Genomic DNA, 12,524 nt, shown 5'->3' with positions numbered 1-12,524 from the left:
GGTGTGTGGTGTGTGTGTGTGTGTGTGTGTGTGTGTGTGTGTGTGTGTGTGTGTGTGTGTGTGTGTGTTTTTTTGATGCAAATCTGAACGGTAGTGATGGAAAAATTAAGCTTTGCAAAGCACCGAGGCTTTCCCCTCAACTGTATTGTAAAAGGTTCGTTACTCGAAGCTTTTCAAGACGGTGCACACTAATGACATCTTGTGGTCAAAAGGTGGAAAAAGCTGTTTTTGCGTCCCAGACGACCCAGCCATTTTTGGACTGTTTCAGATAATAAATTAGTTTGTGCTCTGAAAACCTGTATAAAGCAAAGAAAATAAAAATATGAAGTCTATATACATAAGTCTTCATGTATATCAGTCATTGTATTACACAATATGAATAAATGAGTGTGAATACATTTGTGGAAAAATAGGCAAGGCTGTAGTAGGCATATATAGGCTATGATCAAAATAACCGAAGATTATCATAGAATGGTCAGTTAAAGTGTCTGTGAACCAGGAATTGCTTGAGGTATTCGGCCAATCACAACGCACTAGATAGCTGGCCAATCAGAGCACACCTCGCTTTTCAGACCGATGATCTTTGTAAAAATCGACGCGCTTCAGAAGGCAGGGCATAAAGGATAAACAATAATGTACAGTATGTGGAAAATAATGTGTTTTTTTTACTTTAAACCGCATAAACACATTTCATTACACCAAATACACAAAATAATGTTATTTTTAGCAGCATCATATGACCCCTTTAATACAAAATGAGCATGCACAAAACTACACATGCAAATATTTATTCGCATTGTGATTTATTTTTTTCAAAGACGTGAGTGACATTTGAAACTGCGCAAGTGGTTCGCGTTATTTGAATCAGAATACGAAGCAGTCACGTGGTTGTGTGCGAAAACGAAGCTTCGGACGTCACAGATCACGTGGTTTTGGCAAACTGAATCAAGCTCCGGTGCAGTGCTTCACTGTGAGATGTTTCGTTTTTTTGATACAAGCTTCGAAGCCTCGGTGTCGAACGTCACATCACTACTGAACGGATCAGCCTCTTGTATTTTGTCAGAAGTGATGATTAACAGCTGAATTCAGCGTTCATTATCACCATCATCTTTCACTGAATTATTAATTCAATTCCTGTTTATTTGTATAGTGCTTTTCACAAAGTATGTTGCTTGAAAACAGCTTCACAGAAATGTTTGTTTCAATGTTTTTGTGCCCTAATAAACAATAATCAAGCATTAAATCCAGAAATTTCCTTTAATTGGCCAGAAAGTAGCGTTTTCCACATTTTTACCTCAGTCTGATGTTAAATTTGATGCCTGATCTGTTTGTTTATTATTTATCCATTATATGTATTTGACAGTTTGAACCTTACTGTGTAGTCTTAGGGTTTGAATTATTGAGTTTTCGCTATTTTTACCATTTTTTTCCCCCATGACCATTACATTTTCAAACAAAGCAACAAGTGATTATGTTTTGAACAGTCACATTTGTGGTGTTTATTTTATTGATGCATGTTTGATTTAATTTTCTTTCATCTGTTTGTGATATTTTGTCTGGTTTGGTTCACTCTGTGGTTTGTGTTTGAGTGTTGTCTGGTGTTTGTCTCCCTCTAGTGGTCATGTTGAGTGTTTGCGCTCTGCTGCTGCTGGCGGCTCTCGGCTCAGACTCGGACGCACAGAGACCCCAACACGACTCCAACCTGGAGATCTGTATCCTCCTCAGAAACGTGGTGTGTGCGTGTGTGTGAGAGCGTGTGTGTGTCGTTCTCCTGAACGTCTCCTCAGATAAGCATCTGTTCCAGAGCAAGAGGAAGGATCAGCTGAACGCACTGAAGAACCTGGTGGAGCTCAACGACATCAACCAGCAGTACAAGATCATCGACATCATGCTGAAGGGCCTCTTTAAGGTGTGTGTGTATGAGAGATGAGTGTGATGCAGCTGATCTGACTGAGTCTGATCTGTGTGTGTGTTCAGGTGCTGGAGGACTCCAGAGCCGTTCTTATAGCCGCTAACATGCAGCCGGATGATCCGTTCCCACTCGACGACAAAATTAAAGAAGGTGAGAGACTCTGGCTTTATCACCATTCATTTCAGACATCTGAGAGAGTGTGTTTGTGTCTGATGTGTGTATGCTCAAAACTATGGAAGCACCATACTGCCACATGCTGAATCATAATTCTAACATTTTAAGATAAAAAATCATAATGACATAAAAAGTTGAAATCTCGAGTTAAAACATCTTAATTATCACACAAGATGTTTTGTCAGTTTTTTTTAAATATATTTTTTAATAAATTGAGTATGCCATATTTTTACTTACTATGTCATAATTTTCCACTTTTCTTCATAAGTATGATATCAATTCTGACTTTAATCTCAGAATTGTCTTTTTGTCATAATTTGTACTTTTTTTAATTTTAAACTTTTAACATTTAAACATTTAAATTGCCAAATTTTAAGGTAAAGTCTTAAATCTCACTTTAGAAGTTGAATTCATGAGATGAACAGTCACAATTGACTTTTCTCATAATCTCACTTTTTTTTCACATGTCCTAATTTCAATTTTTACCACATAATTATGTTTTATCTCATAAGTATAACTTAGTATGCCATCATTTTAAATCTCATAAATTCATCTTTTTATATCATGTTTCAACTTTCTTTATAATTTCAACTTTAAAATGTCATATTTTGAATTCATAAATGATAAATCATAATGATTAAATTAAGATAAAAGGTCCTAACTTTTCACTCAAGTCAATATCATGAGATCAATACAATAATTTTTACTTTGACATAATTTTGACTTTATATATGAAAATTTCAAAACTTTTCCACGTAATTGATGTTTTTTCTAATAACTGTAACTTTTTTTCATTCTTTTTATTTCAATTTTTCAATTTGTCATGTCACAATTAATTTTTTTCATATAATTTTAACTAAATCATGATAAATTATAATTATATAAAATGTAGTATAAGTCATAATTATAACAAATCAAAATCGTGAGTTGCAAATACATTTTTTGACTATTAACTTTCTCAAAATGTTCCACATAATTATGAAGTTTTATCACATAACTGTAACTTTGTTATAATTTTGACTTTCTCATGAGTATGACTTTGTCATAATTTCAATTTTTTTCTTATAATTTTGACTTGTAATTTAATTTCTTTTGTTTCATAATTTTGATTTGTCATAATTAGAATTTTTAATCTCACAATTTCAACTTCTTGTGTCATAATTTAGACATTTTATCTCATAATTGTGACTTTTAAATATCATAATTATGGTTTACCAAAGCTTGATTGAGTTTTAATTGGCATAAATAGGCTTCCATATAAAACACTCTCAGACAATTTTTAGTCAATTCACGTTCATTTCTATAGCACTTTATACAGTACAGACACTTCACAGCAGCTTTAGAGAAACAAAACCACATCTCACTCACAAACGTCTTGAATTTCAGCAATCATTTGTGTCTACAGGAGATAATCTGGTGTATTTTTTCAGTGAGCTCATGCGGTAGTCTCAGTCACAGCGATAGTCAGAGGGTTTAATCAGTTGAATCTGTCTGTCTCTAGCGTACTCTCACGTGGTGGAGAACACGGCGTTCTTCGGAGATGTGGCTCTGCGTTTCCCGCGCATCGTCCATCACTACTACGATCGTAACGCGGACTGGAGTCGTCTGCTGCGCTGGGGTCTACGCTTCTGCAACCAGACGGGCGTCTTCAGTGGAGGAGCCCATCAACACGTGCTCATGCTGGTCAGACTGAGGCATCATGGGATTAACATGACAGGAAGTACACTGAAACATGAGCTTTAACGCTGTGTGCCTTTTCTTCAGATGTCACAGGAGCTGGGAATCACAGGGAAATCTTTAGACTTCGTCAATCCGTATCGCACCGAACGAGACGACGTGAGTCACACACACATTACATACAGTATATACAGAGAGAGATGTCTATTACTATAGAATCAGTGTTTCTCATGTCCACTGCATTGTTATTAATAAAATTAGAGATAGACTAATATGTTTTACAGTTGCCTTAAAAAAGTAAATGTAAATAAAATGTTATCCTGTTTTGGTTCTGTATAATTTTACATAATATAACCAGGGTTATTATTATAATTAACTGAGACTAAAACCAAAACTAATTATGTTACTTGAAATTAACATTAACTGAAAAGAAAATGTATAAAGAACTTGAATTTATTTAATTTCAGGCATCATTTCTCATTTTTATTTAGTTTAATGTATTAAAATAACTAAAAAAAAATAAAAAAATAAAACCTGTATAGACTTATTAAAAAAATTATAGAAATGGCAAAAACAAATTTAAAATTAAAATGAACAAAATATTCAAATGAATTAAAAACTAAAATACTAATTGAATAAAAACTCATTCAAGCTATTAATAAAAACTATAGTAATATATAAATTATAGTAAAATTACACTGTGTACAAGAGTTCATTAATGGCAAATAAGTCAGTCATACTCAATTTAATTTCAGCAATTTTCTTTTTAAAAAATATTCTAAAAATTAAAAAAAAAATTCGAAAATGTACAATCTGAACAAACATTTAAAACATTTTAAATCAATATAAAATTTATTTAAATTTTTTCGCCCCCCCAAAGGCCCCCCTGCCCCCCTTGAAGGTCAAGTTAATTTTATTTAATTGTATTTTCTCTATAGCGCCAGATCACAACAGAAGTCATTTAAAGTTACCTTTCCTATAGAACAGGTCTATACCTTGTTCTTTTATTAAACAAACTAAATAGCCTTATGTTATTTATCTTATTTACACAACGGCATGTCATTTCTGTCTCTACGTTACATGGTCACGCTCTCTGTTATCGCGCACAGCGGAGTTCCGCCCCGATGCGTACACACAAGTGAGCACGTGTCAATGAATGGCGCAGACGCGCGGTTTTGTTTACCACTCGTACTGAAGCGCGCGTGACGCTCGGTTATATTAACGTCTGCCGTCTCACTAATGAGGACATAAATACATCAACAACATCTCCAGAACTGCTCTGAGAGTCACTTCATGAGCATTTGACCGTTTCATTTGAGTAAAACTATCACCATATCATATACACAGAAATGTAACTGTATTCACGGCAACCCATCAAAATAAAAGTTTGGTTTAACTTGAAGACATTGTGGCAGAAATATATTATTATTGTTCAGTAGAATGTACGTAATAGGCTGCTACTACTGCTAAAATTATTAAAACCTTATTTTTAAGGCATAATCATACAATATTTCTTCAGTGTTTTAATTGTAATATTAAATCCCCTTTATTTTCCAAAAACAAAATTTGTTTAATTTTCATTACTTAAAAGATCAATTAAATGACTGTTTTATGCCTTAAAAAAATGTAAATACACAACACAGAATTTCTGAGCAAAAAATCATAAGGCTATTGTAAGAATAAATGAAACTTGTTTTTATGCTTTCAAAGAATTAGACGTGCTAACTAATACGCTCACTGCACAGAACAGACGCCGAGAGAGGCGACACTTCTCCGGGAAAGTCAGACCTTGCGCTCGCGGGACAGCACTGGCGAAATCTTCCAACTGAACCATAGCTAAGGTTTATCCAAAAACAGTGTCGCGTTCCGAATGTTTTTTAACGACATACCGGTACTGCGGTATTTTAAAAATTCATATCATAACAAAAATAAACACCGGTATTCGGTATGAACCGGTATACCACCCATTAAACAAACTAAATAGCCTTATGTTATTTATCTTATTTACACAACGGCATGTCATTTCTGTCTCTACGTTACATGGTCACGCTCTCTGTTATCGCGCACAGCGGAGTTCCGCCCCGATGCGTACACACAAGTGAGCACGCTCCCACTCCCACTAGTATTTGTAAATATTAAGCCGCAAAACGATTCATATTTAAATATGAATTCTGCGTGTCTCTGTGTTAATGAATGGCGCAGACGCGCGGTTTTGTTTACCACTCGTACTGAAGCACGCGTGACGCTCGGTTATATTAACGTCTGCCGTCTCACTAATGAGGACATAAATACATCAACAACATCTCCAGAACTGCTCTGAGAGTCACTTCATGAGCATTTGACCGTTTCATTTGAGTAAAACTATCACCATATCATATACACAGAAATGTAACTGTATTCACGGCAACCCATCAAAATAAAAGTTTGGTTTAACTTGAAGACATTGTGGCAGAAATATATTATTATTGTTCAGTAGAATGTACGTAATAGGCTGCTACTACTGCTAAAATTATTAAAACCTTATTTTTAAGGCATAATCATACAATATTTCTTCAGTGTTTTAATTGTAATATTAAATCCCCTTTATTTTCCAAAAACAAAATTTGTTTAATTTTCATTACTTAAAAGATCAATTAAATGACTGTTTTATGCCTTAAAAAAATGTAAATACACAGAATTTCTGAGGGAAAAAAAATCATTAGGCTATTGTAAGAATAAATTAAACTTGTTTTTATGCTTTCAAATAATTAGACATATTAAAACACAGAATTTGGTAACAATAAAACATAAGGTTGGAAAAAATGATACGTGTCATAGGGCCCTAAACATGTAATTTTTGTTAAACTTTTAATAAATTTATGTTAAATTGTTTAAGATTCATGATTTTAATTAATTAGACATGTTTTTTGATTAATACAATTTTATTTAACCATTAAAAAGGAGTCCAGAAAAATTCAAACTGAAAAAAGCCGTAAACCTAGAGGAAACACTGGTAGGTAAAGCCAGTAGGAGGCAGTAGAGCTTCAGATGTTGATCAGAAATCACAGAAAGTTAAACTCCGTTTGTGTGTGATTTCAGTTTGCAAAGACTTCTACTTATTTTGTCATTATATTGCTCAATTAACCACAGGTTTATTTTGACACTTCTTTTGCTTTGATTTGCATAGTTTGTTGATGTAGACTTGTCGGTGTTTCAGGTGCTGCACACGGCCGAGGCCTTCCAGAAGATTCTCCGCGAGGAAGAGAAGAGGAGGAGGAGGAAGGAGGAGAAGAGGAAAGAGATCCGGAAAGGGCCGCGGATCTCTCGCTCTCGCACCGAGTTATAGATCTTACTGAAGATCAACCGTTTACACTCAATCAGGGAGCCCTGCTGAATCTGCCACGGGCCTCGACAACGTTTACAGGTTTCAGAACGAGACTGATTCGCAACACTTGAATCTGTTTTTAACTCTGTCTGATTTAGGAGGATCTTCATTAGATTCACTGCTGGTGATGTGAGTGTGTGTTTAGTGCTATTGGGTTAAGGGGAGGAGTCAGGGTGGTGGGAGGAGTCTATGGGGCGAGGTCACTATAGCGTTTACTGTAGAGTGGGTGGAGTCAGATTAATGGGAGAGTTCAAAGTAGTGGGTGTGGTCAAAGTGGGTCTGTGTCTTAGATGAAGGTATTTTGAACACTGATATTTCGATATTTAACACACTTGTTAAGTTTTGATAATATAAAATAAAAAATCGAAGTTCTCACATATGAAATTCAGTTGTTTAAATTCAATATAAATGTTTTATTTGGGGGTACTTTATAGTCTAATAAGAGAATTGTGGGTAATCAATGTCTTTCTGCTTTCTTTAGAAAATATTATTCATAAAAAATTGTATATTGTGTGTGTGCGTGAAGGAGAGACAGATGAACTGAGATCAGAGCTGTACAGCCGTGAGAGAAAGTCTTTAATGATGAATCTGAATCAAGCTGATATCAGTGTGAATGCGTTTCTGATTCGCTTCGTTTTCTCCAGCTGCTGAAGTAAGACGATCATCTGAAACAGCTTCAGTCTGAGACACTTTCATAGAGGCTTTATCAATCTGTTCATGTGACTGTTATTGAAATCTGTACAGCATATGTGGGAGATTATTATCGACAGAATGAATAAAGTTTATTCAACAAACTCTGTGTTTTTCTGCATACCTGGTGTATTATTTTATCGTGTTTTCACGTGGTTTGTATTCAGTGTTTTTAGCTAATGTGTTCATTTCGGTTTCAGTATTATACTGAATGTATCATCATTATTGCTCTATAAACTACAAATCAAGGACGTTTCAAAGCATACAAGAATCAGCCACAGGGGGGGGAAAGCATGAAAATGATGCACCTGCAACAGGGCGGGGCAAAACAAAAGTGAAACTAAAGGTGAACAACATCTGAGCAGCAGCTGGACTCCTGGTGAGTTTATATTCCTGCGAATTTTTAAACCACTGCAAATACATATATTACGATTGCTTTCCTGATGTGAATTGCATTTGTTTTCTAGGAAACATTTTCATGGACTTGTGATCAGTCAAATACTGTGAAGATGGCGACGGGGCCTGGTAAGAGGGTCTGCATCGGGGAGAGTTTAGAGCCTAAACTGTAGATGGCTGTGAATATTTGACTTACAGTCAAAGTCAAGACTTACAGTTTTGATTTGGCAGTTATTTGAATTGCAGTTAACGTCTGGATAAAGCTTGCACATGCAGTGAAGAGCTGACACGATAACAATTTTGTTACAGCCTTAAGGTGGATTGAAGGCATATTAACCCCACGCAATTATAAAGCAGACTTTCCCGTTTCAGTGAATGAAATCAAACTGAATCGCAAATCTATTTTAATGTAAAATGTAAAAATCGTTCCTTTTTAATGCTGCTTTACCTGAAGACGTAACCACAATTCCAGGTATTTTTGCAAACCCGTTAGACCGTTTAAATCAATAGAGACTAATACGCGAATCCGAATCCGTTTGGTTCTGCAAAGTCATTTATTATGTGGAGAAATTCACCTTTGCACCTTTTTCCTAAACGCGGAAGACTCGTACTGTAACGATGCTGATCGTTATGGTCTCTGTTTCTAGTCAAATTAACATTTCCGAGTCGATATTATAATGTTAAACATATGACATGGTCTTAGAATGACATGGCGCTATAGTTTCGTCGCTTTACAGCGTCGCCATGACCGTCTTTCTGCAGTAACTCACCTGTCATAGTTTAATGAGGGGGTCGATGACCTGAAAGCGGCTGGAGTTGCAAGTGAAAACACATGCGCACATATCTTACATACAGCTCCCGATCGGGGCGAAGTTCGGGGAGATTTTGTCCACAAAATGATAAGAGCACACATTATTTTAATATTACATTTAATGTATTACATTATTATTATTGTGATTATAGCTTTGCAAACCATGCTTGTTTTCGCCTTCAGTCTTTATAGATAGCAAGCAGTGGTGTAATTCTAGAAAAAAAAAGTGGTTTTCTATTATTCAGTTGTACCATCACTATTCTGATTATTGACTGATTATCTTTCAAAGTGCAGTTTTGGTCTGCTAACCATTTCACGAGTGCCTAACTTAATTATAGTGATTTGTGAAGTCCTTCACAGTGCAGTTTTGGTCAGTTGATGCTTAACTTTGCTACCCGCCAACAGTGAATCTACAGATATAGAGAAGGGTTAGCTGACCAAAACTGTACTGTGAAAGACTTAACAAATCACGAAGAATGGCATGCGATATTATTTGGATAGTGCACTGCAGATTTAGCCAAAATAAACTACTGTGGTCGATAATGACGAGTTTTGGATTCTATTTCTGCAATGTTGCACCTAGAAACGAGTTTAAATTGTTATTTCAAACAGTAAAAATAGTCATCAATAGTAACAAAACTGCTCCTGTTCAATTAAACGCAACTTTTTTTGTTTAGTTTTTTTTAGAAACAATTTTTCAGACTTTTGGAGACCACTGTGTAGAAGTAGTATTTTTCTGTTCTACACAGTCTTACTCCATATTTTCTGATTCTTTCAGAGATGTCAGCGATCAGCTCCAGTCCAGATGATCCAGTGATCCGGATTCTTCTGATGGGCAGAAAGGGTTCTGGGAAAAGCTCGTCTGGAAACACTATACTGGGAGAAAGAAAGTTTAAACTTAAAAAGCAGGAAGCTGAAGTTTGTGATGCAGTAGCAAAGATTGGAGAGAAGCAGGTTGCTGTGATTGATTGTCCAGATCTACTGGATCCAGATCTGAGTAAAGAGCAGCTGGAGATGTTGAAAGAGCAGCTGGTCTCTCAATGTTCAACCGGTCTCAGTGCAGTTCTGCTCACCGTTCCTCTAGAGAAACCACTGGAAAATGAGGAAGAGATCCTGGATTTTATTAAGTGTTTATGTGGTCCTGAAGTTCAGAAATACATCATGATTCTGTTCACACGTGGAGATGAACTGGATGCACTGGATGAACCACAGACCATTGATGAACATCTACAAAACCATGCGGATCTCCAGAGACTGGTGACTGAATGTGGAGTTTGTGAATGTGAATGTTTCAATAACAGGAGTAAATCAGATGATCAGGTACAAGAACTACTGCAGAAGATTGAAGGAATGATGGAGGAAAATGGTGGGAAATTTATCATGGAACGAATGAAGAGGAGTGGCAGCAAGGACACTGTAATAACTTGTAAGTTGTTTTGTTGTTGTAAATTACTGCATTAATACATAATGTGCTCACCTGTTCATTAAATGTAAAGCACTGATATTTTCGTTGTGCTGTAATTAGTTAAGAGCATCTGCAAGTGCCTACATGTAAATATAAAACTGATCTCAAAGAAGAAAAGTAATTTTAATATCACACTGTTGTGATGTAGTTTCAGGAGAAAGTTTAATGGATGAAGATCCAGATGAGATTCAGCTTCCAGGGAGGAAAAACCAAATCAGGCTGGTTCTGCTGGGAAAAACTGGAGCTGGAAAAAGTGCTGCAGGAAACACCATCATCGGTAAAAGAGTGTTTGAATCCACCATCAGCTCAAACTCTCAAACAAAACAGTGTCAGTCAGAAACCAATGAGAGGATGGGCAAAACGATCTCAGTGATCGACACACCTGGACTTTATGATAATGTACTCAGTAAAGAGGAGGTTATTACCGAATTAGTGAAATGCATAACGTACGCCTCTCCAGGACCTCACGTATTTATTATTGTGATTAAAGTGGGTCGATTCACTGAGGAGGAGAAAAACACAATAAAGGAGCTTAAAGAAGTGTTTGGAGAACAGATAGAAAAATATGCCATGGTCCTCTTTACTCACAAAGATCAATTAGATAAGAAAAATAAATCTATTGAAGACTTTCTACAGGAAAGTGACCCAGATCTTAAAAAGCTGGTACAGAGCTGCGGAAACCGATTATGGTGTTTAGACAATGAATCTGCCAGTTTCCCACAGTTCAGAGATCTGCTGAGTAAAATAGAGAAGATGGTGAGTGAAAATGGAGGCCACTTTACTAATGACCTGTTTGAAGGAACAGAGAAATGCATTCGGGAGATTCAGAAACAGAAAATGCGTGAGAAAGTGGAGCAGTTAAAACAGAAACAGAAACAGGGCATTCTAACAGAGTGGCAGACAATATATTGGAGTTTAGCAGAGGAGTCTCGACAGGAAGCGCTGCATGTTATGTTAGGTGATGTGTACATAGCAGCTGTAGCCAAACTCATGGGGAAGGTGGTGGTGACTTCTGAGGAGAAAGAGAGTGCCATAAAGGAGGCTGAGAGCATAGGAATCAGTCGTAGAGAGGCAGTTCGACTTGCAATCAGAGCCACACGGAAGCTAGCAAAACAGAGGTTGTGTGGGATTCAGTGAGAAACTTCAATAATGATCACATACACAAGATTACCGACAAGCTCCTTCAACTAAACTTTTTATTTTTTCTGATTAATGATCATTTTACTTGTTGATATCTTGAAACCAAGATACCACTCACTGTCATTGCTGTTTATTCACATGATGCTTTCACAAATGCCTTTTTTTACTCTGTTATGTCTGTGTTTGATTAAATCTGTATCAAGAGTGAGTGTGAATCTGACATGAATATCATATCTGGAAACACTAGTGAAGAAAAGCAGACGCAGCACAGTAACACTTTACAATAAGGTCTCATGCTGACAAACTGTAATGAATAAGTATTGCTCATTGCACATCTACTTATCAATATTTTTTAGTGCTCGCTATAAATGTATATGTGATTCTGTATCTCTTTTGTATGTGTGTTTGAGTTAATGTGTTTCGTCATGTGCAGAATGTTTTGTCGAGTGTATTATGTGTTTTCATCCATCATCAGTATTTGAAGGGGTTTTACTGTCCTCTAGTGGAAAACACTAGTACAGACACACACTTTATTCTACATGACTCTTAATTCATGATTTGTTGTTACCTTTGTGACAGAAGTATCAGACTGAATAAAGTTGAATGAAGTACAAATGATCCAACTCTCCTATGTGAGTGTTTCATGTGTTTAGCTGCAGCTTATGATAAAGTCTGAACATGTTTGCTGCAGTCTCGTTCTTTCTGTCTGTGTGTAACAGTAAACTGCTAGTTTTCAGATATGAATGAACAGGTAATTTCAACTGAGAGGAGTGTCTTTCTCCATATGGAGTCAAACATGAATGAATGAATAATGCATTTATATAGCAAAATTTACAGCAGTTCTTCTCTCTGTGAGTTTACATTCAACATCTTAATGTGCATGTGTGTAAATTCG

The 12,524-nt window shown here is 36.1% G+C and overlaps 2 protein-coding genes across 2 annotated transcripts in view; both read left to right on the top strand.

Moving 5' to 3' along the window:
• LOC107674487 (coiled-coil domain-containing protein 134-like) overlaps positions 1-7,926 on the top strand; it is a 10,311-nt gene extending 2,385 nt beyond the window's left edge. The window contains exons 2-7 of the mRNA XM_016468466.1: positions 1,617-1,712; positions 1,788-1,909; positions 1,978-2,062; positions 3,588-3,769; positions 3,851-3,922; positions 6,960-7,926. Coding sequence (XP_016323952.1) covers positions 1,617-1,712; positions 1,788-1,909; positions 1,978-2,062; positions 3,588-3,769; positions 3,851-3,922; positions 6,960-7,088 — 686 coding nt within the window. The 3' untranslated portion in view covers positions 7,089-7,926. The remainder of the gene's footprint in view (positions 1-1,616; positions 1,713-1,787; positions 1,910-1,977; positions 2,063-3,587; positions 3,770-3,850; positions 3,923-6,959) is intronic.
• Positions 7,927-9,801: 1,875 nt separating this feature from the next.
• On the top strand, positions 9,802-11,706 carry LOC107674483 (GTPase IMAP family member 8-like). Its single transcript, XM_016468462.1, has 2 exons — positions 9,802-10,450; positions 10,638-11,706. The coding sequence occupies exons 1-2, from the start codon at positions 9,805-9,807 to the stop codon at positions 11,624-11,626; spliced, it is 1,635 nt and encodes a 544-aa protein (XP_016323948.1). The 5' UTR covers positions 9,802-9,804; the 3' UTR covers positions 11,627-11,706.
• Positions 11,707-12,524: the final 818 nt, after the last annotated feature.

The sequence above is a fragment of the Sinocyclocheilus anshuiensis genome, unplaced genomic scaffold (assembly GCF_001515605.1).
Source record: "Sinocyclocheilus anshuiensis isolate Anshui unplaced genomic scaffold, SAMN03320099.WGS_v1.1 scaffold1073, whole genome shotgun sequence".
NCBI lineage: Eukaryota > Metazoa > Chordata > Actinopteri > Cypriniformes > Cyprinidae > Sinocyclocheilus > Sinocyclocheilus anshuiensis.
This window is presented reverse-complemented; position numbering and strand designations above follow the sequence as displayed.